Source organism: Drosophila subpulchrella, chromosome 2L (genome assembly GCF_014743375.2).
Source record: "Drosophila subpulchrella strain 33 F10 #4 breed RU33 chromosome 2L, RU_Dsub_v1.1 Primary Assembly, whole genome shotgun sequence".
NCBI lineage: Eukaryota > Metazoa > Arthropoda > Insecta > Diptera > Drosophilidae > Drosophila > Drosophila subpulchrella.
The window spans coordinates 21,026,230-21,037,778 of NC_050610.1; the positions used below are offsets into that span (position 1 = coordinate 21,026,230).

General features: G+C 38.5%; 5 protein-coding genes across 6 annotated transcripts; 4 read left to right on the top strand and 1 right to left on the bottom strand.

Annotated features, from left to right (window-relative positions):
* Nucleotides 1–30: 30 nt before the first annotated feature.
* On the bottom strand, nt 31–2,653 carry LOC119548244 (ATP-dependent RNA helicase DHX33). Its single transcript, XM_037855384.1, has 5 exons — nt 2,537–2,653; nt 1,577–2,442; nt 1,364–1,439; nt 516–1,298; nt 31–441 (listed from the first exon to the last, which is right to left on the bottom strand). Exons 2-5 carry the CDS (start codon nt 2,416–2,418, stop codon nt 58–60), a joined length of 2,085 nt encoding a protein of 694 aa, XP_037711312.1. The 5' UTR covers nt 2,419–2,442; nt 2,537–2,653; the 3' UTR covers nt 31–57.
* A 475-nt stretch (nt 2,654–3,128) lies between these two features.
* On the top strand, nt 3,129–3,911 carry LOC119548397. Its single transcript, XM_037855624.1, has 2 exons — nt 3,129–3,576; nt 3,644–3,911. Exons 1-2 carry the CDS (start codon nt 3,198–3,200, stop codon nt 3,814–3,816), a joined length of 552 nt encoding a protein of 183 aa, XP_037711552.1. The 5' UTR covers nt 3,129–3,197; the 3' UTR covers nt 3,817–3,911.
* Nucleotides 3,912–4,107: 196 nt separating this feature from the next.
* Nucleotides 4,108–7,165, top strand: LOC119548396 (alpha-N-acetylgalactosaminidase). 2 transcript variants are annotated; one of them, XM_037855622.1, is made up of 6 exons: nt 4,108–4,394; nt 5,306–5,463; nt 5,530–5,704; nt 6,067–6,498; nt 6,561–6,923; nt 6,977–7,165. In XM_037855622.1, the coding sequence occupies exons 2-6, from the start codon at nt 5,312–5,314 to the stop codon at nt 7,094–7,096; spliced, it is 1,242 nt and encodes a 413-aa protein (XP_037711550.1). In that variant the 5' UTR covers nt 4,108–4,394; nt 5,306–5,311; the 3' UTR covers nt 7,097–7,165. The 2 variants fall into 2 exon arrangements, with proteins under 2 accessions (XP_037711550.1, XP_037711551.1); XM_037855623.1 differs by lacking the exon at nt 4,108–4,394 and adding an exon at nt 4,507–4,591.
* A 222-nt stretch (nt 7,166–7,387) lies between these two features.
* On the top strand, nt 7,388–8,416 carry LOC119546357 (venom protease-like). The gene is made up of 3 exons (XM_037852585.1): nt 7,388–7,610; nt 7,677–7,952; nt 8,013–8,416. The coding sequence occupies exons 1-3, from the start codon at nt 7,388–7,390 to the stop codon at nt 8,414–8,416; spliced, it is 903 nt and encodes a 300-aa protein (XP_037708513.1).
* Nucleotides 8,417–8,752: 336 nt separating this feature from the next.
* LOC119548049 (sorting nexin-17) lies at nt 8,753–10,937 on the top strand. Its single transcript, XM_037855129.1, has one exon. The coding sequence runs from the start codon at nt 8,907–8,909 to the stop codon at nt 10,365–10,367; it is 1,461 nt and encodes a 486-aa protein (XP_037711057.1). The 5' UTR covers nt 8,753–8,906; the 3' UTR covers nt 10,368–10,937.
* The last annotated feature ends 612 nt before the right edge of the window (nt 10,938–11,549 follow it).

Genomic DNA, 11,549 nt, shown 5'->3' on the forward strand with positions numbered 1-11,549 from the left:
TTTGACCCTGAATAATATGGAAATCACAGCTTATTTTCAACAGCTTTGTACTTTATTTTATCTTGTTGGTATATTTTTAACAAACGGCACAATTTCCTGGATCCATTCAATGGATATCTCAGTGACTTGGCGAAGAAATGTTTGTTCCGTCTGGACAATTTCGGTGAAGAGTATGTAGCTAGGCTTGTACTTTCCATGCAGAACACTTGACGGATGGATTTTGGCCTTAATATTGCCGGAAACGGTTATGTAGAAGCCATCTCGTTGCAAGACGGCAATGTTTTCGAAAAACCCATTTAAGATGCATTTCTTTAGCGTTTCAATGTCATCCGAGCTGTTTAGGGCTAGATGTAGTCGCTCACTTATTTCAGTTAACTGGCGACGAACATTTCGGGCGTAGGTTAAGCTACGCAGATTTAAATAGTTGTCATGGCACCACATCTAAAATATGAAAGAGAAAAACGTATTCAAGATAAATATACATTTTAAAATTAATATTTGTAAGCTGTAAATACCTTTGGCTTTTCTGTCTTAGAAAATGCATTAAATACATTTAGTAGCGTTAAATGATCGCCATGTTTAGATTGAAATTTAGCATGAGCCAGGGCGGCCATTTCATTTTTGTCGCTATTAGAAACGAAAACATGATCACTCGATAGGACAGAGACGAGGCTTAGGATCTCCTCCATGCAGCCGAAGGAAGATGCAGTTAGCAGCAGCTTTGAATATTTCGGGTCCAAGGGATACTGGACCATTTGACGACCCAGAGGTGTAATTTGTGACACTGCTCCAACTTTAATAGCGCCCAGGGCCTCTAGACTTTTGTAGGCACTCCTTAGTCCCTCTTCAAGGGGAGCGTCTAGGAAGTCAAAATTATTGCAATCAATATCTAAGGCGAGTAGCTGCAGCACCATTGAGGTAGGGTTCGTTCTCAGGATCTCTGGCTGTGTGGCATCGGCAAACGAATCCATTTCTCTTTTGGTATAAGCCCTGTAGCAAGTTCCATCTGCATCGCGACCTGCTCGTCCTGTTCTCTGCCAGGCCTGAGCCCTAGATATCCGCACGGACTTTAGAACATCCAATCCGTCGGCGCTGTTGAAAGATTTCTCTTTCACAAATCCACAATCAATCACACAACGGATGCCCGGTATGGTAATCGAGGTTTCGGCAATGTTTGTGGCCAATATTACTTTCCGAACGTTGGCCGGTGTTGGGACAAAGCACTCCAATTGTTTGCCCTGCGATAATTGGGCGTATAAAGTAAATACGCGGAGATCCGTAGTTCCACTCATGTCCATCTGGAATAATATGGAACTTATATGATTATCTTTATAAAAGAAATAGAGTTTTAAAAGAGGCTGACCTTTGCAAGCTGGCGGATTTGTTGGGCCAATGATTCAATTTCCTCTTGCCCTGTTAGGAATATCAAAACGTCATGGCTGTAATATTAAATGTTTTTGTTTAGTATGTGGGATAAAATATAAAAAATTAAAGTATTTTAGGAAGGGAAATAGATACAAAATAGATACAAATTCTATAAAAATCCCATGTAATTTTTAAGTTTTTGGAGACCTACTTTCTCGGAGTGGTGCGATGAATGTGAAAGAGAGTAACCAGCACGGTGTGCACATAATCCTCGAGTTCCTCCTTGGTGTGCATCACCCGGACGGGATAAGTCCTGCCCTCCAGATACATTCCCTTGCAATTGAAGTACTTTCCAAAGTGATCTATATCCATGGTAGCCGATGTAACAACAACCTTTAGATTGCCCAGCTTTTTCTTCCGCCTCTCCTTCTGGGCATCCTTTACTATACCAAACAATAGATCAGCATTGACTGTTCTTTCGTGAGCTTCGTCCAGAATGATCACAGAGTATTTGAGCAAAAGCCTATCCTTGATGGACTCTCGCAGCAAAACGCCATCGGTGAGAAATCGTATTTTGGTGGCCTTTGAGGTGGCATCCTCGAATCGAACCGTATAGCCCACCGTATCTCCAATATTTCCCGATAATTCCTGGGCAACTCGACGGGCAACGGTTATGGCCGCCACTCTACGAGGTTGGGTTATCCCAATCATTCCGTTTTTGGCATAACCAGCCTGGAGGAGAAACTGTGGGATTTGGGTGGTCTTTCCCGATCCCGTCTCACTCATGATTAGCACCGTGTCGTTCTGTTCCAGTTCCTTGAGGATCCTCTGGCGGCAGTTGAAGACAGGCAATGATCTCTGGTGCTGTTCGATTGAGGTTCTCTTGCTGGTCAGTAGAATTGGTGCTATCTTCTGCCTTATTTGAGCTACATGCGGTTTCTTCTCAATTACAGGACTATTGTTCAGGGCATCGTGTTTCCGTTTAATAGAGAATTTCACGGGCGATGGACCCCCTGCATCGCCCTTGCTGGTGGCCAAATACTTGGACTCCATTATTTACACTTTCGCAACACGTTTCTGGGGAAAGAATGTAAACAAAGGTGTTAAAGTCAAGTGAAAGCTATTAACTAATACATTCCTTAAGACAATGTATTAGGCGAAGTTGCATTACCTGTGCCACCTATTTTAATAAACCAAAATTAGTCCAATTCAAGGAAATAATTTACAAAAACATCAGAAGAGGCAGAACAAGCAACAGGCGTGCGAATACGGGTAGGGTTGCCACCTGTCACCGATAAATGATACCATAAAATGTGCGGTATTTTTTGCAAAATATAAAACTAATTTTGATTTTAAAAATTACTTAAAATTAAATCACTATTAAATCGACTTAAAATTTGAACAATATTTCCATATAACTTAAAAATACAAATTTTGATAGTCTTAAAAAAGTTAATCTATTACACGTGATTTAATCAAAGATGGTTTCTAGTTTTACATTAAACAATTTTGAATGCTACGTCAATACTTAAATTTGTTCTTAAATGTAAAACCATTAGTATGAAAAATTAAAGCATTTCAACACTTTAGTTAGATGCCTCATTTACATAGCTAAAATGTATCCCTAAGATAAAGAAATTTCCAGGTTTATTTTAAAAAATGTCATGATTTTCAAATTTTATGTTTTAACATTTCTAGCTATTCAGCGGGAAAATAAATACCGCCCATGTAAATAGTTCTACCGTTTCCGGTGTAATAAGGTTCTTACGATTTGGTCACACTATTTGAAAGAACAATTTATTTATTTTTATTTTTTGGAAATTAACTCAATCATGAAGTCTGAAAAGCTGAAAAGAAATTTCTGGATTTCCGCTGAAATCGAGTGCATGCTCGACTTGATAAAGGAAGTGAATAACTGCCAAGGAGCCCTGTCCACAAGTACCACGCAGTACACATTCATTCAGATTGCCAACCAGATGAAAAAGAGAGGTTTTCCAAATAAGTCGCCCACACAAATTCGAAGAAAGTGGTTTCAAATGAAGAGTGCTTATCTGTGCTACAAGAAGGGCAACGTTGATCGACTCTTTCTGATTCCCGAGAAATTCCGCAATGTTATCGCTCAGTTTGTAGAAAGCGGTGAGAAAATTGGACGTTCGAATCTATCAACAATATCGACTGGAACTCCACCTGTAATGCAACCAAGTCAGGAAGGTAAATATTCAAAAATATAATAATAATATATAGGATATGCATAATAAAATATATATTTATTTTCTAGTTCTTCCAGAGGAAGACTCTTCCGTCATGGATAAGTTTCTGAATCAAATCCGTAAGAACAATAAAATGATAAATAGCGAATATATAAGGATGGAGGAATCGCTGCAACAATTTGAGCAGAAATGCCAGTTCATTCGAGACCGGAATCTTATAAAGCTTATCAATGGTTATTAGCCAATCATGTTTTTAATTCTGTACAAATTAGATTAACTATCTTAAGTCTAAGTTTTACCTAATATTTTAATAAAACGATTTGATAAATGTGTTAATTTTGCAAAGCAAGTTTTACTACGAAACATTTTAAGTTCGATAAATATTGCTTTGCAGAAAGAAACATCTGCACACAGCTTTAAAGGTAACAATCCCCATACCAAAAATACTTTACTCTTAAAATAACTGGTTTTAATTTAAGTGCTTAAGTAAATATGTATACACGTATCATTGTATACGTATTTACATATGTATGTGTAACTAAGTTCTTGCACTTGCCACATTTGTTTTTCTTTGGAATCAAAAGTAATCAAAATGACTTGCAAACACTTTATAATCGATTTAATACTGGATTTTGTGCAAATATCTTATTAAGCCCAAATTAAACTGCAAATCGTAAAACAATTGAGGTGTGCAAATTAAAGTATTTGAGCAGCAATCGGAAAAACCAAAATAAGGTCTTATTAGCTTTGAGAAACCGGATCAAATGCGGAAAACTCAATTACTTAATTGCGAGGCGAATATACAAATAGAAATCATCGGTATGTACCACACATATCTGTTCACAAACTAGTTTGTTTCTTTCTTTTAAGTGTACGTGCGGATAAAATTGACAACAATTAAATTTGCACAGAGTGCGTTTACGAATATAACCCAAAAATATCTGAAACTTTATGATTACTTCGATTAACATATTTTAATTGGTTTTCAAAAGCACCTTGATTGCTTGCATTCGTGTGTATGTGGATAATATATAACACCATGTTGTGAATTAATTTATAAAGCTCTTGTTATGTTGTCTTTCTTTGTTGTTATTATATCGTGTTCAAAAGAGTGAGAACAATATCGGTGCTCATCTAGAGTCTCAGCTCTGCTCTTCTACTGACCCAGACCTTTTTCTCTTTTTTCTCTCTTGAAACAACCCATTGTTCAACGAACCCGTGAGCCAGGCTTAAACGGCGTTGCCAGACGGTTTTAATAATATTACTTTACCTTATAGGAATTTCCTTTTTAAATTAATTATAATATTTAATTTAATTATTAAATATATTTAAAAATATTGGAAAGACGTGAGTTAAAACATCATTTGTACTTTGTATATTGATAACTTGTTTTCTTATAAATATTTTTGAAATAACTATTTTTTGATAATTTAAATTATTTAGAAATTTTTGAATTTTGTACTTTTAGAAAACGATGTTATATATTGTTTGGATCATTTTATTGAGTTGCACCTTGTGTAACTGATTAGACAATGGACTCGCTAAATTTAATTTTAATTTAATTTAATTAATTTTAATTTATTAAATATATTAAAAATATTGGAACGAGTGGAGTTAAAACGTCATTTGCACTTCGTATATTGAGAACTTGTTCTCTCATAAATATTTTTGAACTAACTATTTTTTGATAATTAAAATTATTGAGAAATTTTTAAATTTTATACTTTTAGAAAACGATGTTATATATTGTTTGGATCATTTTATTGAGTAGCACCTTGTGTAACTGCCTAGACAATGGACTCGCTAAAACTCCCCCAATGGGTTGGCTTTCGTGGGAAAGATTTCGGTGTAATACTGACTGCGTAAACGATCCAGATAATTGCATAAGGTAACTTTTTTGAACTTAAAAATGTTTTAAAGTTATTTTTTCATTTTGTTGATTTTTATAATTTAGTGAACAGTTATTTCAAACAATGACGGATATTGTCGTCGCTGATGGTTATGCTTCTGTTGGCTATGAGTTTATAAATATTGACGATTGCTGGTTAGAAAAGCACCGCAGTCATGATGGAAAATTGGTAGCTGACCGCAAAAGGTTTCCTAATGGAATCAAAGCTTTGTCTGACTATGTGAGTATACAAATGGCATTTTTAGTTATTTTTTGTATTTTAAATTAATTTTTATTACTCAAATACATTCGCAATATAACTAAGAAAGAGAAAATAATCCGAAAATTATCAAAAAAGGTTAAAATTACCGAAATTAACATGGGCTTATAGTGTTTTTTCCAGTGTAAATGGTCACTTGCCTTTCATAACGCTAAAAATATTTTTTCCTAAGAAAAATAAATCTCTTATCACTGTACAAATTTAGGAAAGTAAATAAAATATAACTAGCGGAAGTTCCATTAATTGGAACGCATAATTATCTTGATTAACAGTGCTGCCTGTGTTTTCGCCAGTAATATATATATTTATACTTTTTCATTAAGATTCATTCCAGGGGCCTCAAATTTGGAATATACGAGGACTACGGCAATTATACTTGCGCGGGGTATCCTGGCATTATAGGTTATGAAGATAAGGATGCTCTTCAGTTTGCAGAATGGAATGTGGACTATGTAAAACTAGATGGCTGCTACGCACTGCCCTATGACATGGACCGGGGTTATTCGACATTCGGAAGACTTCTAAATAGTACAGGCAAAGCGATGGTATATTCGTGTAGCTGGCCCGTGTATCAGATATATGCTGGAATACAGCCAAACTATTCGGCAATCCAAACCCATTGCAACCTTTGGAGGAACTACGATGACATCCAGGACTCCTGGGCTTCTGTTGAGAACATAATCGATTACTATGGCAATAATCAGGATTTAATAGCTCCAAATGCGGGACCTGGACATTGGAATGATCCTGACATGGTATGATTGTATTTTTCGGGACCAGTTTATCTAATTCAGATTTTTGTTAACTTGAATTTCAGTTGATCATTGGAAACTTTGGACTAAGTTATGAGCAAGCAAAAACACAATTTGCAATTTGGTCAATTTTGGCTGCTCCTCTTTTGATGTCAGTGGATTTAAGAACGATTCGTCCGCAATTTAAGCATATTTTACAAAACCGAAAAATAATTGCAGTGGATCAAGATCCGCTTGGTATACAAGGAAGACGAATTTATAAACATAAGGGAATTGAGATTTGGTCAAGACCTATTGGCCCACTGTACCAAAACTTTTACTCCTACGCAATCGCCTTTGTTAATCGAAGAACGGATGGAACCCCTTCGGATATATCAGTTACTTTAAAGGAGTTGGGACTTATTAATTTCTCTGGATACAGAGTAGAGGTATTTTTATAGTGATATTCACTGAATATATATTTATATCAAAAATCTTTCAGGACCTTTACGAAAATGTGGACTATGGTGTTTTATATCCCAACACTAAAATCAAAGTAAAAGTAAATCCCTCTGGAGTGGTTATGCTTAAAGGAGAAGTTCAGTATCCAGCTGACTTGTAATACAGTTTGTTAAATGAGATTGCCTAAAAATAACATTAATTGATACTAATTTGTCAATAAAATTTAATACACCCCTATCCAACCACATAGCTAGATTGATATCCTAATTAAGGATATACTTTATAAGGTCGAATATCCATCTTTCTACCTCAACATTTTATTCTATGACTAACGGGTTAAAAACGAACTGATAAGCCTCAACACACCATTCATTTTATTATTTTTGTAATTTAAGAAATTGCGATAAAAAGGGTTCCTCACGAATTCTTTTCATTCAGTCTTTGTTGAAACATGACCATGACGGTCTTCTTAGCAAGAATTACCGCTTCGACTTTAGTCTTCCTAATATTTGGGACTAAAGAAGGATCAGCATCCTTATTAGAAAACAATTGTGGAACAACTACGAATATTCGTCCCAAGATTATTGGTGGTGAAGTCGCTGAAATATACTCAAATCCATGGATGGTTTTGGTGATCGGTGAGAAAAATTGTGGCGGCTCGCTCATTACCTCTCGTACGTATTTGTGTTTAATAATTAATTATGTAGTTAGTTAAGAAACCAATACACCAATATTTGCAGGTTTTGTTCTGACGGCAGCGCATTGCTTATTTAATTCTCCAATGTATGTGCCAGAGATTTTATTTCTCCATAGGTTTTCCAAATTTTCTTTTTGCAGGAAGGTGCGGTTGGGCGAATACGATACACAGAATTCTGGGGAAGATTGCACGCCAACGGGAAATTGCATACCAGGAGCCTTAGAAATTGATGTCGATGAAAAATTAATGCACAAGGATTTTGAATATTTTACGGCGGACATAGCTCTGCTTCGAATGAAAAATAAGGTGCAATTTTCAGGTAATGAAATCAAATATCTGATAAGGACCTCCTAAACTAAGAAATCTTCTTTTTTTTTAGAAAATATTAGACCGATTTGCCTTCTTGTCAATAAGCAAATGGAAAACATTACACAATTTAACATAACCGGATGGGGTGAAACTCATGTAGGAGGTATTTCAAGCAGAATATTACAGACAGCCACTCAAAACAAATTGGATCATAGGCTATGCAAGCGGAAATTTGGGGAGCAGGTTGATAAAACCCAGATATGTGCCGGTAGTCCCACCAGCGACTCGTGTGGTGGGGATTCGGGTGGTCCAATGAGCGCGGTGATAGATTACCAGGGAACACTTCGGCATACCCAGTTCGGGATTATCAGCTATGGATCTTGGAGTTGTAAAGGAATTGGAGTTTACACAAATATATCTTACTATATGGGCTGGATCAGTAGTGTTATCCAAAACTATACAGTTCAGGGGTGATGGAGATGGGAAAAAAAGATGCCTAACATATTTTTTGAAGAGCTTAGAATAATAATCGTTGGAAAATTTCCAACTTTGTAAGCCTTTCTCTGTGAAAATATTGCAAGTGTTCAAAAAAAACACTGTAAACTTAATACAATTATAGAGTTGATGTAGAAATTGTTATTATTAAAGTTTTTAATAGAACAAAGCAGGATGCCTAAAATATTCGTGTTTTTATATTAAAAGTGAAAATTCAAATCTTTACATTGCATCTTAACATTCAGTTACAATCGCCATTTTTAATATTTACGGTCTACCGATTCAAAAACTGGAGTTAACCGTTTTGGTATTTTGTGAGTATGTGCATACGGTCCCACTGGCTGGCAGCAAAAAAGTGAACAATTGAAGCTGAATTAATTGAATTGAGAGCAATTGCTGCGCTTAGCAGAGGAGCAGCTTGGCCATGCACAAGTGAACCGCTGGCCAGGCGCAGACGCACACTAGCAGGATGCACTTTTCCATACCGGACAGCCAGGAGCTGGGCTCCTCGCCCACCTACACGGCGTACAACATACACATCAACGGCAGCCCCCACTGCGTCCTGCGCTACAAACAGCTGCACTCGCTGAACGAGCAGCTGCGCAGGCACTGTGTGGGCGTTCCCCTGCCGCCCTTTCCCCCCAAGCGCCTCCTGCCGCTCACCAATGGCCAACTGGAGGCGCGTCGCAGTGCCCTGGAGCAGTATCTGCAGGCGGTGGGTCAGGACAATCGCCTGGCCCGATCCGCCCATCTGCAGCACTTCCTGCAGCGGGCCCAACTGGATACGGCCCTGGCCGAGGGCATGGTGATCAGCGATTGTGAGGAACAGCAGCTGGAGGTGCAGGTCTTCACGAATCCCTTGAGCGAACGCATCCTGGTCAGCTGTTCGGTGCAGCAGAACGCCAGTGCGCTTCTGAAGAGCGTCTGTCAGGATCTCCAGCTGCCCGAGGAGCTGATGCGTTTCTTCTGCCTGTTCCTAGTGCGACGCCAGAGAAAATCCGATGAACTGCATCTGGTGCGACGTCTCATGGACTTCGAATCGCCGTACATAACGCGTCTGCATGGAGACCCCTGCGAGCTGCTGCTCCGTACCTGCTACTGGGACTCGAGTAGAGATGCTAAACTGATTGGCAACAAGGTGGCCCTGAGCCTGCTGTACAACCAGACCGTGGCGGATGTAAACCGCGAGTGGGTGGTCATCTGTTCGCCCGGTGAGGGTCGCCAGTTGAGCAGCCTGCAGCTGCAGGGAAGACCGCGAGAGTACATGGAGCTGGTGCGACAGCTGCCTTCCTACGGCTGCCTGCAGTTCGATGAGGCGCAGGTGGACTATCCAGAGCCGAACACTATGGCGCTGGTCAGCATTGGCAACAAGGAGTTGGCCCTGCGTACGGCACGAGGCGCTAAGATCTACGAGACCAAGTTCCGGGTGACCAGGATGCGGTCGTGGCGCGTCAGCGTAACCCACAACGCACTGGAGTCGCGGCTGCCGCCCACACACCTTCAGCTGGCATTCGAGTATCTAATTGGCAAGCAGACGCTGCGCTGGATAACCATCAACAGTGAGCAGGCCATGCTGATGTCCGTTTGCCTACAGGCAATGGTCGACGAACTGTTGCAGCGTGGCGACTCCGTAGGCGGTGGTGCGCATCCCGGCAGTGACGAGGAACAGGAGCGAACGCCAGTGACCTCGTCCTCATCTACGCCCAGCTCTACTTGCTCCACGTCGACGTGGGCGTCTTCCTCGTGCTCTACGTCCACGGCGCCCACAACGCCGCCTGTTAGGTTTCTGCCCGAGGATTCGGCACCCAGATCCAAACCCCGGTTCGCTACCTCCCGCACATTTGGAGCCGTATTCTTCCGCAACGACGTGGACATTGGATCAAGGGTGGCCAACGAGGCGTTCGAAGGCATCGGGGATGATGATCTATGAATGTGCTAATATAATGCTTGCCGTGAGTTGCCAAATCGAATGCTCTTTTAGGGGAAAGAGTCGCCAAACTAGTTTAAATGGGATTTCCCTCCGCACGCGTAGGTGCACAGGCAGCTCAACTCTTTTGACTAAGGTTGAAGATTTTATATGTGTGTAATACAAAGACTTTATTCTCTCTGCTACTTGCAAATGTTACGAAGTCTAAACTAAGGTTTGCGCAATATGATGGCGCATAAATGTGGTGTGAAGAAATGAATGCTCAAGATGAATGACATGTTTTACCGTCATTATTTATATCTACATGTTGAATTATTGTAAATGATCTGTAAATTAATGTTCGACGATACCTTTTATCTCTTTTATCATTTCCTGTATTGTAATATATGTACGTGAAGCATTCTTTATTTTAGAGATAGATGAAAAAATATGTTATGCATTTTATAAAAATAAATGTACTGATAACTATGACACATGGAATGATTAATCCAACTGGATTTCTCAGTAAAATATATTTACATTCCCTAATCTGTTGACTCACTTCCAAATAAATGACGACAATGTTTTGACCTACGTTTTTTGGATTTTTTTTTAAGAGTTAAGAAAAAGAATGGGAAGCAATAGCGATATTTTTAAGCAAAATTCCCTTGGGCTATCATGGTTTAAAAAGTTTTTACAGGAATATGTTGTGTGCTTATATTGCTCGAAAGGTTTAAATACTAGCTAGCACAATAAAAACTGATGAATAATAAGTACTCCTTCCATTAAAAAAAAGATTTCAAAAAGCTTAACTTTTTTATAGAACATATACCTTTTAGACCTTTGATGTACATCACTGACAAAGTTTTACCAGTACATGCATGTAATTCCATTTAACACGGCATAGATTTCAAAAATCATTCCTAAAAATTTATATTTTTTGAAAATTATAACGTAAAGTAAAGTAACGTTAAAGGTATTCCTTCAATAGACTTTTACAAGCCAGCTGTGGTCACACTTAAGGGTGGGGAAACATCGATGATCGCAATCACATATTTTTAAAATACAAAAATGTTTTTTTTTAACAATTATTTTAGCTAACTTAAATTTTGGTTTTTCTTCAGGAAAAGGATTATTATTTTTATAATTTATAAAGTGAAAAACAACGAGAATGCCCTTCAAATATCGATGTTTCAAAAATTTCAA

Coding starts and splice junctions, on each gene's coding strand:
- LOC119546357 (XM_037852585.1), top strand. CDS start 7,388: ATGACCATGACGGTCTTCTTAGCAAGAATTACCGCTTCGACTTTAGTC. Junction 7,611..7,676: donor CGGCTCGCTCATTACCTCTC/GTACGTATTTGT, acceptor CAATATTTGCAG/GTTTTGTTCTGACGGCAGCG. Junction 7,953..8,012: donor AAATAAGGTGCAATTTTCAG/GTAATGAAATCA, acceptor CTTTTTTTTTAG/AAAATATTAGACCGATTTGC.
- LOC119548396 (XM_037855622.1), top strand. CDS start 5,312: ATGTTATATATTGTTTGGATCATTTTATTGAGTAGCACCTTGTGTAAC. Junction 5,464..5,529: donor GATCCAGATAATTGCATAAG/GTAACTTTTTTG, acceptor TTTATAATTTAG/TGAACAGTTATTTCAAACAA. Junction 5,705..6,066: donor TCAAAGCTTTGTCTGACTAT/GTGAGTATACAA, acceptor TTTTTCATTAAG/ATTCATTCCAGGGGCCTCAA.
- LOC119548049 (XM_037855129.1), top strand. CDS start 8,907: ATGCACTTTTCCATACCGGACAGCCAGGAGCTGGGCTCCTCGCCCACC.
- LOC119548397 (XM_037855624.1), top strand. CDS start 3,198: ATGAAGTCTGAAAAGCTGAAAAGAAATTTCTGGATTTCCGCTGAAATC. Junction 3,577..3,643: donor AATGCAACCAAGTCAGGAAG/GTAAATATTCAA, acceptor TTTATTTTCTAG/TTCTTCCAGAGGAAGACTCT.
- LOC119548244 (XM_037855384.1), bottom strand. CDS start 2,418: ATGGAGTCCAAGTATTTGGCCACCAGCAAGGGCGATGCAGGGGGTCCA. Junction 1,299..1,363: donor AAATCCGCCAGCTTGCAAAG/GTCAGCCTCTTT, acceptor ATATTATTCCAG/ATGGACATGAGTGGAACTAC. Junction 442..515: donor CTAAGACAGAAAAGCCAAAG/GTATTTACAGCT, acceptor TTCATATTTTAG/ATGTGGTGCCATGACAACTA.